Genomic DNA, 26,972 nt, shown 5'->3' on the forward strand with positions numbered 1-26,972 from the left:
TCTTGTCAGATTCTTGATTTGAGAACCTTTGTTAGCCATGTACAAAATGCGGAACTGCAGATACCTTTGTGCCACGGCAAGCTACTTTTCTGAACTCCTTTGCTGCTTAACTTCTCTTAGGAATCTTTGCCCCAGCACTTATTTTCTTCCTACTGAAACCTTTGTGTTGGATTTACCTTTTCCCCAGAGCAAAGAAAACAAAACTGCTTCTGGGGAATGAAAGGCCATGTTCTCTGAGGTGATGGACTGCTCTCTTCACCGAGCCCAACTGCAAAACACTAGTGTCTAGAAGCAGAGAGGCCAACAATTAAAACGCCAGCCCCAGGATGTTTTCTGGAGAGAGCCCTTATAGAGCAATAATTAAATCACAAAGAACTACTAAGAATACAAATACAGGATGCATGGGTTATCATTTCAACTCAAAGGCCTCACTCAGAGTCCACAGCATCTTTATCGGGAAGTGCTCTCAGTGACAGGAAATGCACTGCTGGGGTGCTCAAGTTCAAAGGTAAATAGGAAAAATAAAATAATAGCTGGGAAGGATGAAGAGCGGTAGGAGTCAGGGAAAAGAAGACAAGTTGAATTTGGCAGAGGGTGTAGACGGATGAGAAGCATTACCTAGATGCTTAACTCTTGTGATAAAATTGAAATCATTAATAAGAAATATTTACTATTGGTTTTTAGAAATTTCATACAGACAATGTATAGCCTTCTAAATGCAAGTAGTTAGACATAGTTATCCAACGGTAACAAGGACAGACACCCTTGGTATCTCATAACAATTCTCCTAAAGTCCAGGCCACCGTGAACAAGGTTATGAAAACATCCTTTTTGTATTTTAGTGATGAACACTCATGAACGGAATGGAATTCAACACGGTCCATGTTGTATGGAACTTCTCACCATAATGGGCTGTGTTATACACTTGTAGTTCTATTTTACTTAGCACTGAGGTGGCTTCCCTTTCCCTCTCCACCTGGGATTAATCTGTCCTCCTTTTTCACTGATGTAGGCCTTCTTTGAAGCCCTATTTCTGTATTCATGACAGTTTTGTTCTTTTACTGGTAGGTGCTATGGGTCTACCTCCTACCTTAAACCCAGAGTTCAGAAAGCTCTTTCTTTTCATCTTTGCATATTAAGCAACTAGCATTCACTCAAGTAATGTCTGCAAAATTAAAAGATAATTGGTTCGCACGATTGAGAAAGAACATTTCAAGGAGACTGATGTTTACCTGAATTAATTCGGCTGCAGGAGATTTACATGGACAGATTCTTAATTGTACAGATGAAGTACAATGTACTTCGGAACTGTAACTTGTTGGCAGAGGAAAAGCAAGTTGATAGTAAAATGTACTAGAATTCCATAAAAAGGGGTGCTTTGGATAAGTGAAGACAGGTGAAAACATTACCACGTTCTCTGCTCTAAGTGGATTATGGTCAAATTAAGTATTTACAGAAGAGGTCATTGTTTTCTAAATGTATCGGTAAAGTTTGGGATACGTTTTGAGGAGAGAGTGCTTCCAGATTTGTATTTTGAACATAACTTTGAAACATACACAGGATGCTGCATAGCAGTCTCCCACACTACACTGATAGTAAAATGAAAATACTTTGTAATGCACTTTACCGAAAAAGTGGCTTGGTTAAATACCCTCACCGGTAAAGGGCAAAGGACCTGGGAACACTTCTGCACAGTTTCATATTTGAAATAACTCCTTGTCCTCACATTGCAGAGCAAGGGCAAGTAAGGGCTCTTGGCCAGAAGCTGAGAACAGCCTCATCACACAGAACGACACAGGGCTGGACATTATAATCATGGCGTCTGTTCACAATGGAGCTCATCTGGCCTGGCTTCTCCAGCCTTCATTATTTTTTTGCTTCATTAGAGTGAAACTCTTACACCAGGCTTCAGCTCCCATTTCTAATTTGGGACGGCATGTGTTGTCTGCTTCACAATGCTTCGCCAGTACCCTAAGCCCTCAATTTCCACTTGCAGTCAGTCAAATAATTCTCATTCCTGGAGCAAATCTGATAGATCTTTTCATAGAAAGCCATAATTGGCGGCTGTGCTGGACCCACTGAAAATTAAAGAGACTAGAGTTAAAAAATTAATTTTCCTTGCCGACCAACAGCTAGGATTTAGGGGACGGGTTGGTTTTCGCCTGATTTCTGACCGAGCTAGGAACATTCTTATTGTTCTTCCCTGAGGCTCTGCAGAGTCACTGAAGGAATGTCAGAGAACCAGGCAGTGGGGGGACCTGGGTCAGAGAGGGAAGAGTCACTCCCTTTTGAGGTTTGTTCTCCAGCTGGCATCTCTCCCGGTGGCTGCAGAGCAGCAGCGGACATGCGGAGGTGGACAGCAGGGTCTAGACCTACCTCGCAGCCTCTTCAGCCTCTGCTCCCGCCGCCTCCTCCGCACAACCAGCAGGAGCACGAACAGCAGCAAGACCCCCACCAGGATACAGGAGATGGTCACCAGCATCTTGAGCCCCTCGTTGGTCGTCAGCCCTTCTTCGCTTTGGACAACTGATTTAATGAGTGGAGGAATTGTACCTGAAAGCAGGGCCACGGTGTTAGATGGCTATTAATGAAGACGGCATGGTGGAGCTTTTAGGGATGACAGGTTATAAAAATCGCGGTGTGATCCTAGGGTGTCGGAGGTGATGAAAAATGAAAAGAACTCTTTTTCCAGGCCCTGGCTCACTTATTTTCGTATTTATTTCCCTCCCTCTGCCTGAATTTCCAACTTATTCTATAGCACACATTTGAAAAGGACTTCCTTTTGCGACACACTACTGAGTGCAGGCACTTGAAAGCATGAGGCCCAGGCTCGGTGCTGACAAAAGCCACATGCATCTACCCAGAATTAAGTGTTCCCTTGACTGTCACCCACAGTACAACTGATAGAGACTACTTGAAAAAATTGCACATCAAAGAATGAACAAAAGGTTGGGCAAATGGACAGAAGTGCGTGTGCAGGAAGAGGGTCCTAGATACACTCGCATAAAGCTCAAATCCCTTGTGATTAGGTTATTTGTGGCCTTTTGTCACAGGTGTAAGACCAAATCTACTTCAACAGCTGCCATTTGAGAGTACAAGAGCTACAGACAACTTTTCAAAGGGGACCCATCCAGGTTTCTAAAGGAGCCTACTTTTGATCAGGCATTATTAAATAGTGCTACAAAATCCAGATTATTTCGAGTTATAAGGAAACACTGAAGGAAAACGAACTCTGAGCTATCTTAAGCTGCCTTCTATCCAGATGCTCAGTACAATGGATGCAGAGATCTAAACACAGGCATCCACCTTTTATGGGGTATGTATTTTGCCACCCTCCATTATGTAAGATGCTCCACCCCACTGCACTTTCCATATACAGCAAGGGCCAGAAAGTCAGCACTTCAGGAAAAGAGAATGCAAAAATAATATAATTTCTCTCCCAGCAAAATGGTCTTTATCCCGCATTTAGTAAGCAGAGCAGGGATAACGCAATCCTCGTTCCTCTGAGATCTCTGCTAAAGCCAAGAAGACTGTTTTTCCAACTTTAAAGTGTTTTTGTGAAAATCCAAGTCTCCAAATGCTTAGAAATTCAGGGAAGAAGCACTTACAGGATGCCCATAAGGATGGGTCTGCAAAACCAAGACAACACAAGGACAAGCAGAAACATTTGGCTAAGGAAATGGCAGAAGAAAGAGGAGATCAATAAATGGAGGACTCTGAAACCTGAGTGATATGAATGTAGGCTGTCCATCTTGGTTTTCTCAAGATAAAAAAGTTCTTCAGGCAGATGTGACAACAGAGATATTAAAGCTATCTATTCATAAGTTTGGTCCAAAGAAATCTGTAATCTCTTTCAAGGAAAATATAAATATGCAGTCTTATTTCTTACTGTCATAAAGTCATTTCATATTTCCAAAATGTAAAGGTAGCTTGCAGGATTTTTCAAAATTTGGGATCTTAAAGTGAGAAAATGATATGTTTTCTTAGAAGACAAACATTTAAAATCCGCAGAGCACTTTGTGAATTAGAATCACAGTTTCAAATTCTACACATGAGTAGTTTTCTAATTAAATCATGAGCTGTGAGCATATCATCAGTGTGCACATTTAAGCTGGGTGCCCAGGCATCTGCACATATTATAGAAAAGCTGGGGACCAGAGAGTGAATATTGCAAGACAATGATCTAAAGCAAAAAAGATACTTACTACTCAAATGCGTGCTGGTTAACAGAGGATTTTGGTGAACCCTTAAATGCTAAGTAAAGTGTCTGGTAAGTGTCAAAGTTCTTTACTTTGTAAGATCAAATAATTCAGCCACATTATGAGGAGAGGCCAGCTTGGAAGTTCTCCTCTGCCTGTGGGTGATGCTTTGTGATGGGGACACCTTTGAATGAAGTCACTTGAGTGAGGGCTATGAAATTAGAGAGAGGCAGCCCATGAAAAGCATCAGCCCCTGAAGAGAAAAGTTGTTGTCTGGGAGGGCATAGGCTATTCTGGAGCCATAGGACAGAGCCCCTGCAGAGGCTAGAGACCCCGGCTGGTGTAACCAACACTAGAAGAGCTTTCTACAAGCTCAAGGTCTTCCTACAGCCCTGAGACCCAGGCCAGAAGTGCCAGGAAGACCCTGGGCTCTGGTGGAGGAGGGTGTTGTGGAAAAATGACCTTGGACAGGAGATTTGGGGTAGGTCTGCTCTGTGTGCAAAGCAGGAAGAGCCAGTTCTGAGCCATCCAGACATTATAGGAGAAATTGATCAGATGAAAATCCCAGGCAACTTCACCTCATTAGCTCCTTGTGGTCATTTCTGTGGGTCCTTAGGTTCACAGACACTCTTCTTAGGATGGCATAAACTGTGCTCCAAGGAGCTACTTGCTGGAGCTTTAATAAAGCGGCCTCCCGAATGCACAAAGTAGAGGAAGAATCACTCTTTCAGAGGGCAACCTTTCTCTTCAAGGGCTGATGCTTTTCATGGGTTGCCTCTGTCTAATTTCACAGCCCTTAGTTTTGAGTGACTTTCATTGAAAGCATCACCCACAGGTAGAGGAGTACTTCCAACTTGGTCTTGGTTTGGCTAACTGTCAATAAAGGGTTTCGGTGTTTCTTGGTTAAGTCGTTCAACACTGTGGTCTAGCCTGACCAACAGAAGATGAAAAGAAGGCTCTGAGGAGAGTTGCGCTGGAGTTCTAATTCATCCTGATGCATTGCCGCCATTTTTACCTTGCAATTAGAGCACCTAACTCAATCCTTGCTGTTCCCCTAGTGAGAAATCAGCATCAATGCGCTGCTACCGGGACCTTCTAAAGTTCCCCTACTAAGTTACAGTCAAGGACACGCTCCCTTTCAGCTTCGCTGGGCTTAGCATTTGTTCAGTTAGCAATAAATGGCCCTTGATACCAGAAAAAAATGAGTGAGATTTTCAACCATTTATTTTTGGTTAACTAATGTCAAGAGACACCTCACCTAGTTTTTGGAAAGTAAATGCAAGTGGCAAGTGTGTGTGAGTTTGTGTGTGTGCACGTGTTCATGGATTTCTATTATCCTATTTCCATCGGTGACCCTGCTCCTGCCCAGAGACTAACATAAGCTCCTTTACCATGGAAAATTGTTTTCGCACATGCAGTTTAAGGGCATAATGAGTGCAAAAAAGAAAGTTGTTATGTGGATTGGGATGAGGTGGGGAAAGGGGTGGGAGACAACAAAAGCAATGTTAGCTCATAGACATCAACACAAGCACAGAACCACATGGTCAAGAGTCCTTCAGCCCTGAGAGAAATCACTCCTGCCCCATGACTCCCCACTGAGACTCCATCAGTGTCCATCAGTGTGGGCACACAGCTTACGACACTTCCTGATGATGGCAACGGCTTTGGCCACTGCTGTGTTTCAGGAATGCTGGGTTATCTTTGTCTTGGAAACTCTCCCTCACTAAAACTGGCTTCTCCCCAAGGACCCTGTGCTCTGACACCCTTCTTGTTCTATCTCTCCTATGCTCTCACACTTGCAGAATCCAAGCATCATTTCATTTGAGTATCTTATTTCTGGACACACAGTCATGGTCATCTGGATATAATGAACTAGGGAGCCCCAGACAGAGTTCACTGAATCCCCAAAGCCTAATGGGCTCCATGGGCACTGGTCACACTATGGCAAAGATGATGTTTGATGGGAAAGGGGCAGGGCCCACGTGCACATTCCCCAAGACACAAACAGGAGAGCCACAAAGCCAGCCAGCTTACTGCCGTCGTAGTTCAGTGTGGCGAAGTTGGCCTGCTTCTCCGCACAGCCAGCGCTGTTGCACACCCGCATCTGCAGCTCATACCAGGTGGCTTCCTGCAGGTCATACAGGATGTAGGACTTGGAGAGAGAGGTCCTCTGAGCTGTGGTCCAAACCGTGGTCCCAAAGGGCCTGTACTCCAGTGTGAAGGAGGTGATGGGGCAGCCGCCGTCATTCCAGCCAATGAGGTTCAGCCTCACGCGCGTGGTGTTGATGCTGGCAAACAGCTCCTGCTCCTTTGAGAACTGGGGCTCTGCGGGAGAAGTCACATGGAGGTCAGCTCACAGGACACATGGGGAGGCCATCAGCGTCTTCACGCACTTTCCTCAGACTGCTTCCTCCAGTGAGGCCAGGAGCTCAGTTCAAGTCTGACTCACAGGCACTGGCAACTTGTCCCGTTAATAGAGACTTTATGGACCAACAGGCTTTCTCCAACTGTAATGACCTGGGTGTGTGAGGGAAAACTGCATGGGTGGAGGTTATTTTGGGGTATCTTAGAGTTCCCTAAAGAACAATACGACGTTCATGTATGGGTTTCCTTCTGTGGTTTGCGCTGTAGTGTGCTGGGCTGACCTTTTTCCATCCTCATGTGATGAACCTGACTCAAGAGAAGACAGAGTTGGATTTGGGAAGCACCAACAGATTTTCCTCCACAACTAAACACTTGGTCTTGGAGCCCAGGGACCTAATGGATATATTTCTGCATAAATCAATCCCAGATCATTTGACCTCTTACCACTTGTTACTCAAAACTGTGGCACCGGGCACAAATAATACCCTTGCCATCTCATTACTCGCTCTCCTGCTATCTGACCCCACCCCACCTGTTAGGACTCCCATGGGAGGGAAGCCTGCAGAGACATCTCCTCACCTTCTTCCTCTGCTCACACAGAGCTGCATCACCCCTCCTTCCTTCTGGAGTTCCTGGGACAAAACCTCTTTCTCTGAATATCATTTCTTTGGGGTTCATCTCCTTGAAAGTCCACATTTTAGATTTAAAAAAAAATGCAACTCATTTTGAAATGTTAACAATTTACCCATCATTTTCCCTCTGAAAAGCAGGGGCTATGTGGCAATGTGGAAATGATAGGAAGGTGGGGGTACGGGCTGGCTAAGGGAGAATGGTGCCTCAAAACGGCTGACAGGGCAAGTGTCACGCTTCATGGCTGTACAGCCTTGGCACCTCACATTCACAACACTCTTGATTTTCAAACGACATTCTTCTCTTTAACTGCAAATGAAACAATAAAAGAGAGGACCAGAACACTCTGGAAGGTCCAGCTGTCCCTCTCATTATGCTGTGGCACTGCTGAAGCCATCTGAGGAATGACAAAGTTCAAACACATAAACATAAAACATGATGGATCTTTTATGATTCCAATCTCCCCTTCTGGCTGGGAAAACGGAGGATATTTAGAAGCAACGAGAAGGCATACCTACCTTTTCCTAAGGTCTTTGCTTCTATGATTTCACTTATACGCCCTGGGCCCACTCCATTTTGGGCTGTCAGTGTGAACTTATACCAAGTCCCACATTTGAGATTTTCCAAGCGGTAGGAACGTTCGCTGGGGCTGATTGGAAAACTCCCCCACTGCTCACTGTTGTCCTCAGAGTACTGCAGTATGTATCCTGCAGAGAATGAGAAAGATTCACATAGCACTGTTTGCTTTCTATGGGAAGTGGGTTGACGTTTGCATTTTGTGTGTGTAATAGAATGAACATTCTCAGAACTGAAGAATCTTCAGAAGGAACATTTTCACTCTTTCTGATTCCAGGAAATTTAACCCAGCCTGTATTGATTAGTGAGTCATTTGGGCCACACCAGACATTATCACTGCAAAGTATTGCTGGATAGTGTTGTCAAAATTAAACCACTTTTCCGCTCATTCTCTTCTAAAAGCCATATTGGGCAGCAGGGAATACTAAGTTGCTAAGTATCTGCCCCTCAGATCTTATGTGCCTGAATCCTTGAGTGCAGATGTAGGCTGAAGCTGAGTTATTTTTGCAAGACCTGAATCTCTGGGAAAGGGACACGTTATCAATGGGAGTAAAGATTTCCTCAACTGCCTCACTTCTCATGCCCTCCTGGTCTCATAATCCATAGACACTAGGAGAAACAACTCCAAGTCTTGCAGCCATCCCAATATTCTGACAGTAACCTGGCTTCTCTTTAGTTTGAAAAATTCCTCCAACAATTCATTCCTCCACAGGACCACTGCCTCTACTTTTACAACTACTAACGATGACTGTCCACTCTTGAGCACTCACTCCATGCCAAGCCCTGTCCTAAGCCCTTTGCTTACAGGATTTCTGCAAGTCTATGGAACAGTGATGACTCTCCCATACTGAGATCCAGAGCAGCTAAGTGGTGAGTCCCACATGCGGAAAGGAGGACACAGACCCTTCAGTCAGCCTGAAGCCCATGCTCTTCATCCCCGTGAATGCTGAAATATTCTTCCTGTTAGCTCCTTCATCCCTGTTATCTACAGCCATGTTCCTTCTCCACCCTGGCTAGCTGGCCTGGAATATGGTGTCTTTGCAACGACGGGTTGGTACCTTCTATTCCTGTCCTGTGGAGCTCCATTTTAATAAAAACAAAGCATTTTTTTCCCTGCACACTACAGTGTCTCCTAAACCCAAATGGGCAGGTTTGCTGATTTCCACATCCTTCACATGGCGATCACTCATCTCTGATGCCTCCTTCTGAGGTCATGGTCAGTGTCTTCCCTACTCCTCTCAGCCTTCTCTCCCCACTGGACTTCTGTAGCCATAGGGTCCCTGCTCCTTCCTGAGCCTTTGTGTTCCTCATCTGACCTCCGCAAAGCTCCTTCAGTACCTGACAGGTGATATCTGTGCACCTGCTCCCAGCCACATCCCAGCCTGTATTCCAGCTGCCCTACACATTATAGCGATTCCGCTTTCCTCCCACTTTCCACCCTTGAAGTCACCTCAAAATCTCCTCTAATCCTTGGTGATAGGCCTGTATAGTTCCCCGTCCCCTGCTATCATCCTCAGTGCCATCAGTGTCCATCAGTGTGGGCACACAACTTACGACACCTCCTGATGATGGCAATGGCTTTGGTCACTATGGTGTTTCAGGAATGTCGGGTTATCTTTGTCTTGGAAACTCTCCCTCACTAAAACTGGCTTCATCTCGAGGACCCTGTGCTCTGACACCCTTCTTATCCTACCTCTCCCACGCTCTCACACTTGCAGAATCCAAGCCTCATTTCATTTGAGCCTAAAGCCTAGGGTCCCTTGAGCCCATCCCCAGGTGCCCCCCGTTTTTTTCCTATAAGAAGGTTCTCTAGTCAGCCTGGAACCTTTGGTAGGCCATTTCAACAAGGAGCCTAGTTTCTCCCACTCTTTAGACTTCTGGCCATGCTTATGTTACTGGTAATCTGTGATCCACTTTTCTTCCCAGCTGTTCAGAATCATTTAAGAAAGTCATTAGGCCAAGCGTGGTGGCTCAGGACTGTAATCCCGGCACTTTGAGAGGCCAAGGCACGTGAATCACAAAGTCAGGAGATTGAGACCATCCTGGCTAACATGGTGAAACCCCGTCTCTACTAAAAATACGAAAAATCAGCGGGATGTGGTGACGCACGCTTGTAGTCCCAGCTATGTGGGAGGCTGAGGCAGGAGAATCACTTGAACCCAGGAGGCAGAGGTTGCACTGAGCCTAGATTATGCCGCTGCACTCCAGCCTGGGCGACAGAGTGAGACTCCATCTCAAACAAAACAAAACAAAACAAAACAAAACAGAAGAGAAAGTCATTAAACTGTGATAATTGTGACTCCTACAATTTGTGCTGTGCATCTGCAGCTGGGTCCTTGTAGCTTCTTGGCAATGACTTTGTTCATCTATTAATGACTCCCTGTGCATTCCACAAGGCAGCTGTTACAAACCTATCCCATGATCCTCAAATCCACAGACACATCCTCACCACTATTTTAAAAAAAACCACCTCACTTTTTCTTTCCTGAAAAAAAAAAAAAATGAAAAGAAAGAAAGATCTTGCCTTCACCTATTGGAATGCTGATAAGTCTAACAACTGGTTCTTGGAGAGGAAAAAAAAGGCTCTTATTTGTAGCATTTCTGATTTCCATGGTGAGGGAATGTTCTTAGGATGGCTGTAGCTACTGAGTGCAAAGCTGGGAAGGTATAGGACACTTCACTCTTGGAGCTGGAGGGAGCTGATCCAACACACCACTGAAGTCACTCTGAAATGCTCCTGAATTCCGGTTTACTTCCCAAGCCTTCCCAAGGCTTACTTCTGAAGCCTTCCTTCCCTTTCAGAAGAAAGGGTGTTCTCTGCCTTAGGAAGTCTAAGCCCCTATTCTCTCTCCCCAGCCCTGGGACCTCTTTTATGGCTCAGGTCCTCTTTCCTGTGTATCTTCTGTCTCTAGCTTAACTCCACCTACACTAGAACGATCATGCTCACTCCTTCCATATAAACCTCATTTAGGCCATGTGCGGCGGCTCACGCCTGTAATCCCAGTACTTTGGGAGGCCGAGGTGGGCAGATCACCTGAGGTCAGGAGTTCGAGACCAGCCTGGCCAATGTGGCAAAACCCTGTCTCTAGTAAAAATACAAAAACTAGCTGGGCGCAGTGGTGCATGTCTGTAATCCCAGCTACTTGGGAGGCTGAGGCAGAAGAATCCCTTGAACCAGAGAGGTGGAGGTTGCAGTGAGCTGAGATAGTGCCATTGCACCCCAGCCTGGGTGACAGAGTGAGACTCCATCTCAAAAAAACAAAATCTTGTTTATATACTTCAACTATGAACTAATTGCAAAGGCTTTCTGCAAATAGATTGTTTTACATGTACACTTTAGGTCTTCTGTCTTTTATTACTTTCTAAGTCAGGACAGTACGTATGGTTACATAAATGAATGACATTGTGTTGACAAAATAAAAAAGAAACAGTATTTAGAATCTCAAAAAAGAGATGTCCAAATTTCTTTTCTCTTTCTTTCTTGCAACTGTTGATATTTCACTCTGTGAATAACCATCCTTGGATGAATGATTTGAGTTTCAACAAATATCCTAAAAATGCATGTATAGTTTCTGTCGTAGGTTATGGAGGGACTGTTTATATGTATTTTTTTGGGAGAATAAACTAACACATACCAGTCATTTGCTGAAGATGTGTCACTTATTGGCATGTGGATCACACAACTAATCAACTATTGTGGACAATCTCTATCTTATTACCTCTGATGGAGCTGCCCCCATTGTCTCCAGGGAGCCAAGAAAGGGTGATGGAGGAAGACGTGGTCTTGGAGACTGTAAGCCGAGGCTGATCTGGTGGAACTAGAGAGGGAACAGTTTTTAGAAAACAAGAATTAGTTTTTTCACATCTTTAATTTTCCTGAACAGTCATTTACCAACTCATTTTTAACAGCCACTTATTAAATAAGTGTTTTAGATTGCCAAAATAAGCAATTCACTTCTGTCAAAATGTCTATTTAGTTGATATCCTGGGCTAAAGAGATAGAACAGAGTGAATCTATTATTTTTTTTAAAAAAATCAGCCACATTTCTTCTTGGATTCATATCTAACGCATTTCCTCACTAGTTCCTTGACTGTTTGAGTTATTCATCACTAATTGAAATCTTCTTTAAACTTACTAAGTATACATGCCTCATTTTACTATGAATTTCAGCCATGAAATTTAAATGGAAAAGATAAATGGCATCCACTTAGCAGTTCTGTTCTTCTCAGGATGGGAAAGGGGAAGGAGGAAAAGTAGCTAGTGGGAAAAAGAATTGGAAAAGTCTTCACTTTCTAAGCTATTCCTCCAAGATGCAACACACACACACACACACACACACACACACGCACACACACACACATACACACACCCCTCTGAAAATCAAAAGCAGGCCTTTGAACTGCAGAACATGAACTGGTCTCTCTTACAAGGCTTGTAGAATACATACTGGTAAATAAGTCTGGACCGGTTCTGAGGACAGAAACACTAAAGAAATTCAGAATCAGGTTATCCAAATCATATAGAAAGCTTCATATAAAGCTTCATATAAAATTCCCTTCTCTTTTCCTCTGAGAGAAGTCTGATATTGGCCTATCTCTTTAGAGTCATAATATAGTGCCTGTCTTCCAAAATGCCCTCGAATTATCCTGACTTCAATTAACTTGAAATTCAAGATCAATTTTGCAGTATTTTTAGAAATATAATCCTTTTCCTTTCCTTCCATCCCACTGAGAACAGTATTGATTTTACTTTTACTTGCTGTAATCTATTAATGTGACAACACCTAAATCCAAAGAGGCACACACTTTGATTTTTCTACTAATAAAATATTGCTGTGCATACAAATCTGAACTCAATCAGTTATTGATTGGAATTTACACAAAATTTTAATATGACAATCTTTTGAAGTTGTGCACATTTTGTGTATGATATCAAGAAAAATACTTAGTATTAAATACATAGCTAAATATTATAGAAATCTAGTTAGAGCTCCAGTCACTGTCATTTTATAAAGTATACTGCATATAAAAATGGGGTTAATTAGCATACGACAAAGACCACAATTCAGACTTGTTTTTTGTTTGTGTTTTCTGGGGATACACCTACACATATGTAAACAGTGCAATTAATGGAAATTAAGAAGGACTTTTTTAGATATGCACGCTTAAAGAAAAAAGAGACTAGGCATTCTGTATGCAAAGATGTTTTGTATCTTGGTATTTCTGAGGTTGTGCATGCTTTTTATTTTCTTTGATTTGTTTACATTTTGCAAAATGAACACGTGGTTGTTTTCTGTAATATGAAGACAGAGATTAGCTCTTTCTAAGGGCTGATTTTAAAATGTGTTCAATGTTACTCTTTGCATACAAAGTGTACATGTAAAATATATCATTAAAAAGAGTCCTCAAATTTTGTACCTTGTACTTGTAAGTTTAAAATAATTTCATCAGATCCCCAGTTGTTATTGGCGATACAGCTGTAATAGCCAGAGTCTTCCGCTTTCACCGTGCGAATAATGAAGCTTCCGTTGCTAAAGATGCTCCTCCGCCCATCAATCGTTACTAGACTGGGTGTCCCGTTACTGCCTCACAGGAAGAAAAATGCACAGATTAAAGAAATTACAATCCAAATTAGCTGAGGTTGGGGAAAAGCATAAAGACTCTCTGTGAAGCAAACAACACGTTTGAAAGCTTCATATTTCTTGCATTATGAAAGAACTAAATATGATTACATAATGAAAACAATCAATAGCTGTGTAGCTGAAGGTTTCCTTTGTAAAAAATGTTATGTTGAAGACGAGATCTGCGTCAAGGGCCCAGATTCTGGCTCAGGTCAATGGGCTCCTCATCCATGCCAGAGACTGATGGGTCCTTCTTTACTTCATTCTGTGGGCACTGGAGATCTCCTCGTTTTGGCAATTCTGGGAATTTCTTCTGTAGGCAGAAGCGCCAGGTTGAACAAATAATATAGGAGAAACTAAACCTTGGGATCATTTTTAGATTCAGTGCAAGTCACAATTATTCATGATTTTGGCATGAAAAATGACATGTGGTATCTCAAGAGGGCGATGAGTTTACCCCAGTATAAAAAGAACTGCGTGGCCATCATAACCACTGCTCCGGTGGCAGATTGTCCAGTCCTCTGGGGTCATTCCCACAGAATGCCAGCTTGACCTTGGGAGCTACATGTTTCATTTGGATGAACCAATTTTAAATGCATGAGAAAAGTGGTCACTAAACCAAGCCATTATTATTTCTACAGTTTGGTCACTACACCAAGCCATTATTTCTATAGTTTATGCCTTCTAAGTGCTTTTGCTTGAAAGTAGGCTTTCTTCTGAATCCATTATATCACATTTCTATGCTCATAAATGAATTTTCAACCCTTTACTTATATCCTAATTTCTTCTCCTGAATAGAGATAAAGCACTTTAAAAAGTTATATGGACAGACCACATCTCACTCACTCTCTCCCTCTATCTTGGCTCCTATTATTTTAATAATTACTATTGAGTATGGAGAACCAGATTTTAAATTAGCAAAGTCCTAATGTACTCCATTTCTTAAAGTCCTTTCTCAGGGTATTTGAGTTATGGTTAGTTCACTATCTTTAAAGAAGAAGAGATAGGTGTTAAGTCACACAATAACCTTGGGTACATTCATCTCAGTTACATGGACAATTTATCTGAGAGGGTACAGCAAACGTCCACAATAATTGGGTTGGTTCGACTATTTTCCTTGCAAGCATTCTCTCATGAATTAAAAGGCTCTGAATTAACAGAGGGTTGATAAAATAAATCAGACCCTTTCAGTGCTAAAGCCGAGATTTCTTCCCTGCCCTCATCTCAGAAGAATTGGTAGGTTTCCTTGAGTTTTCACTAATATAAACAAACACAAAATTAGAAGACCACTAGACCCAACCTAAGTATGTCAGATGTAATCTCTTAGAGTTTCACTGGGTGTACCGTTACTGCCTCACAGGAAGAAAAATGCACAGATTAAAGAAATTACAATCCAAATTAGCTGAGCTTGGCATACATTGGGTTACTGGTTACCTGTCTTTCATCCATTTGACCGCAGGAGAAGGGTCCCCAACAGCCTTACAAGGCAAGACAATGTCTTTCATCCATGGAGTAGTCACTGTCCCACTGAAGGTCAGGATTCGCGCAGGAGCTGAGGAATCAAATGAAGTGGAAGCCTGATTACTCCACAGATGCATCTACACAGAGGCCAACGTGACCTACTCAATAAGGGCAATACCCAAAAATGGATGTGAAGCCAATTCACATTACAACTGTCTACGCTACTCCCTGGTACCTGGGTTATGAGGAATTGTCATTGTAAGAACACACAACTAGCAGAAAATTCCCATTGTAGCATTTTCTTTTCTTTTATTGACTAAACATGAGGAGTCCAAATTAAATATTTGGGGCTTCATAGGCCAAGCAGCTCCAAGCTGTGTTTTCTATCAGCCCAATTACTTTTCAAAGCACTTTATAAAGCAATTTATCTCAACACAAAAACTGCTCATGAAAATATACTTTAATATCAGAGAAAGTAGACAATACAAAACACAAAGGCCCCAAAGACGGGAAGGAGTAAAACTGGAAGAAGTTCTACTTATCAATTTCCCGACTGTGTTATAGCAACTTGATCTCTAGGACACACATTAAGGAGAATGAACATTTTCAGAGCGGCCTCTCTCGAAGAACAACCGTTTGCTTGGGACAGTGATTCAGATACCCAAACAGGAGCATCTGCCAGGGGCATCTGGTGCTGGCGCAGCCCCAAGGTAGCAGGAAGTCCCAGGAGACAAGGGAAAAAGCTCATGGTGAACTCGCCTTGAAGTCCAGTGTGGCCAGCAATGAGAGGTTCTAGTACTACCTCCATCAGTGAGTCACAAAAGCTGACAGGGACGCCACATGCAAGTCTTCTAGAGGAAAACAATCTGCTCAGTCTGTGTCATACATTGGGACATTACTTTCTGGGGCATAAACAGGAGCCAGGGGCTTCTCCTGTCCTTTGTTTTAGCCAGTATGTTTCAGACACTGTCATGGAGCTGGGGACATAGAGGAAACAGATGCCCCCATGGGAGCTCACCCTCAATAGATGCACAGACCGAAAACCACAGGTGGCAGGCGGCCTTGATCTGATTCAGAGCCCGTAAAAATGGGACCAATGTGAGACCCCTGCACCATTTCTGGGTTGAGGGTTTGCACTGGCAAAGGAAGGTGGGAGGGCTCCCCCAGGGAAGCTCTAGAATCCAAGGAAGGGCAGAGTACCCAGAGCCAAGCCATTATGCAGCCATCCTAGTATAGAATACCCACATTAGCCACGATCTACCAGATCAAATCAGACATTTATGCTTCCGGGCACTGTGGGCAAGAGTAGAGAGAAAAAGGAAACGCCAGAGGGCTTAGAAGCTAGACCTTGTTTTTTGTTGCAGCAAAACCCATGTTTCAAGCAGTTTCCACAGACTGAGATGAAGTATTCTAAGGCAGGGCTCATTTCATCAGTCATTGACGTTGCTGATTTTGCATCATGATAACAAAAAGGTCCTGATTAGGCAGCATTAGATTTCCCACACTGGTAGCTTTTGGCATTTTCTTTTTCACACTCTTCAGACAGTTCTTTAGAGAGTGGAGAATGTCCTCAGCAGTAAAAGGGGGGTGGCTAGAGAAATTCAGCTAGAGTTATCGGCTTTCTGGCTTTTTAACAGTCAGCCACTTTAAGAAATATGTTTTACATCAAATTCCAGAAGCTACACATGCATTGGGATGTTTGTGTGAGTGCAAACAAAGTTGCCTGAATAAAGACTTCACTATATGTGATGCATTATGATGTTTTCTACCCTTTCTTAACCCTAGTTTAGTCTAGTCTAGTTGATTTGACCCTGTTCCATTCTATTCCATTGTTGTTCTTTAACATTCTGGGCATAACCCCTCAAATTAACTTGAGAATGCTTTTCCATTAGCAATTTTAAAAATACAAGCTAGAGCTACTTCGTCTTCAAGCCCAACAACCTCCAATGCTATAGCTCAATGCCCATTTTAGACAGTTGAAATTTAAAGGGTCTCTGGCCAGAAATGTCATGACTGGGCAACTCAACACACTAGACCTGGGGCAGTTAAGAGAATCCCCTAGAATCTTTGTTTAAAATGCAGGTTCCCACCATGGCCTTGTGGATTCAACAGCTCTTTCGTGTGCTTGGGGCATCTGCCTTTTGACAAGTATCCCAGGTGATTCTGATGAGAAACTGAATCCCTTTGCAACCTGATGTCCCCTCTGATTCGGGTCCTGTTTGTTCTCAGCCATGGTGCCAGATTCTCTGTGCCTCGTTCGTGTCCTGGACCCCTTCCTAGGAGGGGCTTCCCCCAGGACCAGTGCCATGGCCCCATTCTGCCACTCCCTCCATAAAAGCAGTGGTCCTCCTCTTCTTCAATCTATATCTGAATTTTGGACCCTCTTACCTGTCGCTAGACTGCTGCTGGTCTGCCTTGACTTCCAAACAAGTACAGAATAACCTGTCTCAGTCTCCTCTGCTGTGGACATCCCCACCCCTCTAGGATGGGCCTTTCAACCTTAATGGTTTACCAGTGTCTGGGCTTCTGGGTGGGGGCTGCCCAACTGATTATCTGCTCCATCCTGGGGCACTCCCTAGCTTATCCCCTTTCCAGAAAACCTACCTACAGCAACCCTAACCCTGAATCAACCTCCCTTAAGCATGAAAAGTTGAACCTTTCTAGAAAAAATTCATGGAATAGAGTACTTGGAGATTGACCACCATTTAGGATCACCAACCTCAACTGAACTGTCAGTACTTCCTGCCGGTCTTACTGTTTCCTTAGTAAATGTCCTCCCCGTTCCCTGCAATGATGGCTTCCTACTGTCCCTCCTCTTCTCACACTTCTGGGCTTCCCTCCACCATCCCCCCAAGTTGCCTGTTTCAGGGACACCATCCAGGAATCCTGCATTTCCAGTCACCAAATCTGTGAACCTACTGGCATTTCCTCCTCTAAACCTCAGTGCTGTGGTCATGGGCTCTTTCTTATGTATTGTTGATTTCTCCTTTCTCCCTCTCTACTGGGATCTTCCCATTACCACACAAACATGTTCTGATGGCAGGCCTCACGAAAAAACCATGAACCCAGAGCCTTTCCTCGAATGAGACCCTCCCACACCTCCAAGCTTCTTCTGTTGGTTGTCACTTCTTCCAGGTGATGTGTGTTGAAGGAATGTTCTGCCCAGTCAGCCTGCCCCTCACCTCCTACCCACTTTCTCACCTGACTCAGGTTCATTTCTGCATGCCCCTCCACACTCACTGACACTGCTCACAGAAAGGTCACCACGGTCCTCCATGTGGCCAAACTGAGGGGCATTTTTGCCTGGTTTCACCTGACTTTCCAGCAGCAGCAGCCTCAGCTGACCGCTCCCTCCTTTTGCAAGCACTTTTTTTGAATCTGCAGCCTAACACCCTCCTGGCTCCCTTGCCTCTCTGACTTTTCCCCTTTTCCTTTAACTGCTCCCACTCCCTTTGAGAGGCCATCCTGTACCTTCATTTCTCCTCCATCTCCCAGCCAATCTCATTCCTATCCCAGGTGTAAGGGATACCCAGATGCTGACCCCCCTGAATTTCTGCCTCCTTCCAGATGTCTCTCGAGAGCCAGGACACACCTCAGTGCATAGACGCCTCTGAGTGAATGGCTCTTCGTCATGTTGGAACCCCTCCAAATGCCCGTGCCTCCTCTCACTGGCTTCAAAATCCACTTCTTCCATGGTCTTCTTCATCAATAAATCATGCCTCCACTTATGATAACCCACATAAGAATTTGGGTTTTCATTCTTGCTATCTCCCTCTCCACCCTCTTCCATTTCTGCCACTGAGTCTCCTCTGCTCTGTGGCCACAACACAGCCCAGGCCCCTAGGCTTCTCCTCTCAATCCTCTTTGCTACTCTGCTACTCCAAGCCTCACTGGGTGACCCCTTGGCCTCCTTGCTGGGCATCTGCTTTTCTCACCCTTCCCCCTCTGCAGTCCATTCAGGACAGAGAGATCAGAGTGGTCTTAAAAAGCACATCCACCATTGACTGGGCGCAGTGGCTCACGTTTGTAATCCCAGTGCTTTGGGAGGCCAAGGCAGGCAGATCACGAGGTCAGGAGATCAGAATCATCCTGGCCAACATGGTGAAACCCCATCTCTACTAAAAAGAAAAAAATGCAACAATTAGCTGGGCGTGATGGTACGTGCCTGTAGTCCCAGTTACTTGGGAGGCTGAGGCAGGAGAATCGCTTGAGCCTGGGAGGCAGAGGTTGCAGTGAGCCGAGATGGCACCACTTCACTCCAGCCTGGTGACAGAGCAAGACTCTGTCTAAAAAAACAAAACAAAACAAAACAAAAAAAAGCACACCTGCCATTAACCATAATAAAGGCATCATTTAATTAGGATGTCTACAAAGAGGAAAACTAGGTGTGAGGTAAATGGCAACTCTGTATTCTATCATCACAATTTTTCTGTAAGTCTAAAACTGTTTTAAAAAATAAGGTTTATCACACACACAGAGACAGACAGACAGACACACACACACACACACACAAAGATCATGTGCCTCCTTTGCTTAAAACCCTACACTGTCTCCTTATCTCTCTTATGGGAAAATCTGAAATCCCTAACACAGTGTTGAAAACCTAGCATGATCAGGTCCCTGCCTTCCTTCCCAGCATCTCTGGGACCACTGTTCCTTCCCCGGCCCCAGCAGGGTCCAGTGTCCTGGACTTCCCACCTGCTAAATCTTTCCCTGCAGAGCTTCTGACTGCTTTTACTTCTTCCCTCTTCACATAACTGCCTTTGCTTGTCCTCAGGGACCAAGTGTGTCTTCCATCTGACACTCCAGGTGAGGTCCTCTCATGCCATTTCTTTATAGCACTGACTGCAGTTTGTCTTTATGCATATCCTTTTGTGATGCTTTGTTTACTAACTGTATTAGTCTGTTCTCACGCTGCTAATAAAGGCATGCCTGAGACTGGGTAATTTATAAAGGAAAGAGGTTTAATGGACTCACAGTGCCACATGACTGGGGAGGCCTCACAATTATGGGAGAAGGCAAATGAGGAGCACAGGGCATATCTTAGGTGGCGGCAGGCAAGAGAGCATGTGTGGGGGATCTCCCCTTTACAAAACCATCAGATCTCATGAGACTTACTAACTATCATGAGAACAGCACAGGAAAGACGCGCTCCTATGACTCAATTACCTCCCATTGGATCCCTCCCATGACACGTGGAAATTATGGGAGCTACAATCCAAGATGAGATTTGGGTGGGGACACAGCCAAACCATATCACTGACTGGTTCCCCACCAGACTGTAAGATCAAGGGAGTCAGGGAGTGAACACATCTCTTAGATCATCTTAAGAGACTCCTCTGGGCTCTCCAAACCCCACTTTCTTTTCCCTAGTGGGTCCATCCCTTTATTCTAGACAATAGGATATTAGTAAAAATAACATATACACTTCCATATCTGGCTCATGAAAACCTCTCATCAAACCCTCCATACTCCCTTCTTCCCCCATCAATGTAGCTTTAAATGAGGAGAAATCCAGGGTTGTAAATCATAAGGTGGAAGAGGCCTGGATCCCTGAAACACCATGTGCAATAGGCCACCCAAGAGAGCCCTGACCAAAAATATCTCTGTTGGACTATGTTATTATGTGAAGCCACTGAGATTTAGGGAACATTTGTTTCAGCAGTCAGCCTCCCTTGATCAAATCCTCTGTGTACCCAGCACAGATCCTGACATGCAACAGGCACTCAAAATGACTTATTAAATGACTAGAGGACATTGAACTTCCCCAGGCAAGACGTGCTTCTATGGGAATTTTTAACTCTTCCCCCCCTGAGTAAGTCATACCCCACTGCACTAGCCAGGCCTTTCTGACTGTGTCGAGAGATAGAACTTTGAAAGCACAAAGGAAAGGAAGAAATATTATTGTTAATTCTATGTGTTTTGTTGCAGTTTTTTTTTTCCCTTCACTGTTTTATTCTGCCTATTTCTTAACTATCTCATTGAAAAGCACATTATCAAGAGAATTCTTGGAGGTAAAATTGGAATCTTGGAATGTTTATTGTTCTCTTTCTGGCTCTCAGAGGACATATTAGTGGCAACATATAGTAATAAGTTGCCACTATTCTGTAGCCCCAAATCAGGGGCAACTCCTGCTGGCCTGGAATTGTGTTGTAAGGAAATTGACTTATTATGAGTGCTAATTTAGGGGGTTCTTGGAAACGCTGGATGGTAGTGACTACCAGAAGGGCAAGAATGCCCTGTGCCTGCATGTGCATTTTAAGGACCAGTCTAACAGAAAAATGTGAAGATATTATATTTACTTTCAGGAACTTTTTATTCTTTGGTGACTCCTACTTCCTGCTGTTACTTCAAGTCTTTGCTTATAGCATTCTATCAACAGAGAGTGAACAATTTTAAAATATTTTTTAGCTTGCAAATTCCATAGACTTTAAAACAGACATTTCTCATTAAGAAGTGTGATACCGGATTTTGGTGAAAGTAGAACATCCTTGGGAAAATGCCATGTAGTGATTTTCAGCTACTCCAAGGGGTGAATGGGGTCTCCCTTCCTAAGTTTCAGATACTTCCATCGTAAGGCCACTCATTCTCAGCTCTGTGTTTACCTCCATGGAATTCCTTTCTCACGGGGCAGAAGCTCAGAGCTTGCTAGCCACAACCCTGTTTCTTGAGCTAAAATGTGATATTCTGGTTTATTTAATTTTTAGGGACGTGTAAGTTTTATTTCAGGTACAATGGAGACTTAAAAACAGTCAAGTTACAACAGGAAATGAGGTCCTTACTGCCACTGCCTACCTTTTGCTAATGGCTCGACTGTGATGATTTCACTGCTGTTGCCTCTTCCAGCTGAAGTCACAGCCACCACCCAGACGCTGTACTGACGATTCCTACTCAGGTTGGGAATTCTGTAGGAAAACGAGTCGGGAGAGGCCTCAAACTCGCTGATCACCTGTGAAAGGAGACATAAGTGTTCCCACATTCAAAGAAGCATGTGGTAAAAATGGATTTCCCAAGCGAATGGTCACGAACATAGTAAATATCATAACAAACAAAACTCACAACTCACTCCCCTCTAAAAGGCTGGCTTTGCAATATAAAATATAACTGGTGAGTTTAACTGAGCCACCATCTACATTTTTCTCTGTAGCAGCTTTGATGGCCACCAATAAATAATTTATCCCTTTACATTACAGGCCACAGCACTTCTATATTTGGCTGAGATGGAGTAAGAAGAACCAGATTTACCCTCCTACCTGAGACAACTGAGGAACACACACCACATATAAAACAATGGTTCTAAAGGCATTGCACATCAGGTAATAAATGACAGTGATCTCTGAACAATGGGAAATAAATGAAGAAAACCCCACAATCGCAGATTTTTTGCAATTTTTAGGGCAGTGTGAATTTTATTTCTGATAAAATAGAGAGTTCTGCCTCCTCAACTCGGGAGCCTTTCCAGGCCGAGGAGGCAGAGCTGAGAGCCTGAAGGAAGCTAGAGTTCACAAGGAAGAGCACTGGAAAGAGAGCTACACACAAAGGACAAGCTCTGGAGATTGAAAAGGGTCCTACTTGGGTATTCAGCTGAGCAGAGCCATGGATGTGTGTGAGGAAACTACCTGAGGCCAGGGAAAGAACTACCTGAAAGAACTGGAGGTCACGGTGCCTAACACTCACATAGGGCTGGGAGTAGTGGCTGTTCCCACCAGTTGGGTTGGAAAACATCAAGATTCATCATTCTTTGGGTATAGTGCATAAGGGTCTTGCCACAAAGGGGAAATAATTAGCCCCAGACTGAATACCACTCTAGTCTTTCCTAATTATTCTTAAAAGCAAGACTTAGAGAGAGCAAATTATTCCCAAGTAACTTAACTACACCCAAGAATAAAGGTCAAGAATATTTATAGAATTTATAGAAATTGAAACATCCAGTACTCCAAAAGGTAAAGTTCACAAAGTTTAATACCTAATAAAATATTTTCACATACAAATAGCCCAAATATCTGTCAACTGATGACTGGATAAACAGAATATGTCATAGCGATACCATGGAGTCTGTATTAGTCTGTTTTCACGCTGCTGATAAAGACATACCCAAGACTAGTTGATTTATAAAGAAAAAGAGGTTTAATGGACTCACAGTTCCACATGGCTGGGGAGGCCTCACAATCACAGCAGAAGGTGAAAGGCATGTCTTACATGGCGACAGGCAAGAAAGAATAAGGCCAAGCAAAAGGGGTTTCCCCTTGTAAAACCATTGTATCTCCTGAGACTTATTCACTACCACGAGAATGGTATAGAGGAAACTGCCCTCATGATTCAGTTATCTCCCACTGGGTCTCTCCCACAACACATGGGAATTATGGGAGCTAAAATTTAAGATGAGATTTGGGTAGGGACACGGAGCCAAGCCATATCAGAGTGTTATGAGATAACAGAAAAGAATGAAGTACTGATAGATGCTATAACTTGGATAAATCTTGAAAACATTATGCTAAGTGAAAGGAGCCAATTATAAGAAACCACACAATTATGATTCCCTTTATTTAAAATGTTCAGAATAGGCAGATTGATGGCAACATAAATTAGATTACTGGTTGTCAGGCGCAGGGTAGGGGAAGGGGAAAATTGGGAATGACTGCTAATGGGTGTGGATTTTCTTTTCAGGGTGATGAAAATGTTCTAAAATTAGATAGTGGTAAGGGTTGCATAACTCTGTGAATATACGAAGAGCCATTGAATTGTTGAATTCAAAAGTGATTGACATCTCAATAAAGCTGTCATAAAAATTTCCAGGAAAACATAATTCATAAAGAAGAAATCAATCAATCAATCAAAATTCACCATAATTGGCAAAGACATTAGATTTATGCAAACAAGGGCAATAAAGTAGTTATAATTGTATTATAGCTGTATTATAACTGCATATGTTCAAAAATTTAAGTAGATATGATACAAAAAGACCTAAGTTAAACTTGAAATGAAACACAACGCATGAGATAAAAAATACATTGAACTTGATTAGCAGCAGAGTAGATATTGCAGAAAAAATGATTAGCGAACTTAAAGATGTGAAAGGAAAATAAATCTTGGGGCCCCCAAATCACTAAGCTAAAGGGAAAAGTCAAGCTGGGAACTGCTTAGGGCCAACCTGCCTCCCATTCTATTCAGTCATCCCTCTGCTCACTGAGATAAATGCATATCTGATTGCCTCCTTTGGAAGGCTAATCAGAAACTCAAAAGAATGTAAGCATTTGTCTCTCATCTACCTAGGACCTAGACGCCCCCTCCCCACTTTGAGTTGTCCTGCCTTTGCTTCAAGTTGTCCTGCCTTTTCCGATGGAACCAATGTTAAAAAATTGATTGATGTCTCATGTCTTGCTAAAATGTATAAAACCAAGCTGTCCCCGGACCACCTTGGGCACATATTATCAGGACCTCCTAAGGCTGTGTCATGGGCACACATCCTTACTTTGGCAAAATAGACTCCCTAAATTGACTGAGACCTGTCTCAGATACTTGAGACTCACAAAGACATATTAATAAATAACACATAGAAAACAGAATAAAAAAGTTAACAGGGCATTAGTGAGCTATGGAAAAATATCAGGATGCTTAACATACATGCAGTGAAGTCACTAAACGAGGCGAGAGAGACGGGACCAAAAAAAGGTTGTAAAAAATTGTGGTTGAAAAATTTCCAAATTTGATGAAAACTGTAGCCCATAGAGCCAAGATACTCAGTGAATTCTAACCACAAGAATATTAAAAAAAAAAAAACAACTATACCCAGGAGCATCATAATCAAACTACTCAAGAGTTTTAGTTTCAGTGCTAGAGAGAAAATCTTAAAAGTAGCCAGAGAAAGTACATGTTATATAAAGGGGAACAAAGATAAGCATGGCAGCCAATTTCATTTGAAAAACAATCGAGGTAAGAAGACAGTGGAATGATTTCTTTCAAGTACTAAAGGAAAAAAATCAACCTAGAATTCTATATTCAACGAATATATTTCAAAATGAAATTGAATAAAGACTTTTTTCAGATACATAAGAAGCTGAAAGAATTAATCACCAGTAGACCTATATTACAAGAAATGTTAAAGAAAGTCCTTCTAGCAGAAGGAAAATAATATCAGATAGAGACATAAATATACACAAATAAGTAGAAAAAAGAGGTAATTATATAGATAAATATATATGATCTTTCTTATTTAAATATTATTAAAATATGGTTGATAGTTAAAAACAATACCAATGTAATGTGTATATATAATATAAATAAAAGTAAAATGTTTAACAATAGCACAAAGGTTGGGAGGACAAAATGGAAGTATATGATTATAAGTTTCTTATACTATATGCAAAGTGTGTAATACCACTTGAAAGTACACTACAATGTTAAAAGCATATGCTGTGAATCCTAAGGAAATTGCTGAAATTACCAAATATAGCATAAAATAAAGCTAATGAACTAATAAGATAAATAAAATGGAATTACAAAAAGAAATCCAAAGGAGTCAGAAAAAGAGTGACAAGGGCAACAAGTAGCACAACAGCAGCAGAACTCAAATAGTACTACCACGGATTTAAACATAAACATATTAATAATAATTTTAAGTGCAAATGATCTAAATATATAAAGGCAAAGATTGTCAGACCTGATAGAAAAGCAATATCCAACTATATGCTGCTTACAAGAAACATGCTTGAAATATAAAACACAAATAGGTTAAAAATAAAGGAACGGAAGTGATATCCTATGATAACACCAACCGAAAGAAATACGGAGTGGCTATAGTAATAAGAGATAAAATAGATTTAAGAGCAAAGGATATTACCAGTAAGAAAGAGAGAAATTTCATAATGAGAACAGGGGTCAGTTCATCAAGAGAACATAACAATTCTAAACATTTATTCATCTAATATTCACCTATTATTCAAAGATATGAAGCTTGGTTATTAGGTGAAAAAATGTTTAGGATTTATTATTACATGAAACAAAACTAATGGAACTTCAAGGAGACATAGACCTAGATAGGTCAGATTTTTTCCTTAAAAAGCCATGTGGAGTAGGTAGAGCTGGATCCATTTTATAGATCAGGAAACTGAGGTTCAGAGAAAGCAAGTGACTCACTGATGTCACAAGGCCAGACAAGTGCAAAACAATGGTTCCAGCTCAGGGCCTCTGGTCCCAAGTCTGGTGCTGTTTCCTCACACTTTATGCTGTCAATTATAAGTGACCAAAACAAGAAGGGCTTACTTTTACCCTTGCTGGCTTTTCAATAAACCTTACATGCCTCCGCAGGCTGCATAAGTTACAATACCAGCTATGCAGTTAAACAGGGGATTTAAATCTTCACTATATCTCTTAATTGTCATACAATCTCATGCTTCCTCAACAAAACATAATGTCAGATAATTACTTATTGTCAAAATTTTAATTTGTGGGTACACAGTGTCAGATGATTTGGAGAGACTCTTGCATGGATTCCTTAGACACATGCCTATAATCTAGCATGCATGTGCATGTGTATGCACTCATTTACACCTCAACTCCACCCTCCTCCCACTACAACACTCCAGTCATGTCTTAGAGTATTATGGGAAAATTAGTCCCTCTAGGAGTTCAGGGGGAATTTGGCCTGTTTCCTGATAAACCAGAGACAATCCTGAGACTGCATGCACTTGCACTGTATGATTCTCCAAGGCTATGTCATTGCCAAATTAATTTTACAAAGCTTAATGATGTGCAAATTATAACCATTGCTCTACTGAACATTAAGCATCAGGAAAGCATTAAGATATATTTATAAAATAAAGATCTTTTTCTATATAGACAACATAGCTTTTAGTTGAAACTCCATACTTTATCCTGTTGACAAAGTAAAATTTGTTCTTGATTACCTCCAAAACACACATTTTAATTTTTGCCTGTAACATAATGCGTGGCTAAAATCCACAATAAAATATGGTTTCTTATGCAACAAGATTTGTTTCATCATTTATATAGAAGACTAATCAAGAATTGAAGTAAAAAAAGGTATATTAATAGAAACTTCCTTCATTTCTCTGTAGGTTAGGGTGAAAAAGAATAAAGTCAAGCTGTTAGTGGCTCCTAT

General features: G+C 42.3%; 1 protein-coding gene across 1 annotated transcript in view; it reads right to left on the minus strand.

Annotated features, from left to right (window-relative positions):
• The window catches only part of DSCAM (DS cell adhesion molecule), an 812,825-nt gene that overhangs the window by 49,398 nt on the left and 736,455 nt on the right, over positions 1 to 26,972 (minus strand). The window contains exons 21-27 of the mRNA XM_037985374.2: positions 21,647 to 21,800; positions 14,825 to 14,942; positions 13,188 to 13,351; positions 11,489 to 11,587; positions 7,712 to 7,900; positions 6,234 to 6,524; positions 2,377 to 2,553 (exon numbers count right to left, since the gene is read on the minus strand). Of these exons, the coding sequence (XP_037841302.1) occupies positions 2,377 to 2,553; positions 6,234 to 6,524; positions 7,712 to 7,900; positions 11,489 to 11,587; positions 13,188 to 13,351; positions 14,825 to 14,942; positions 21,647 to 21,800 (1,192 nt within the window). The remainder of the gene's footprint in view (positions 1 to 2,376; positions 2,554 to 6,233; positions 6,525 to 7,711; positions 7,901 to 11,488; positions 11,588 to 13,187; positions 13,352 to 14,824; positions 14,943 to 21,646; positions 21,801 to 26,972) is intronic.

Source organism: Chlorocebus sabaeus, chromosome 2 (assembly GCF_047675955.1).
Source record: "Chlorocebus sabaeus isolate Y175 chromosome 2, mChlSab1.0.hap1, whole genome shotgun sequence".
NCBI classification, from domain to species: domain Eukaryota; kingdom Metazoa; phylum Chordata; class Mammalia; order Primates; family Cercopithecidae; genus Chlorocebus; species Chlorocebus sabaeus.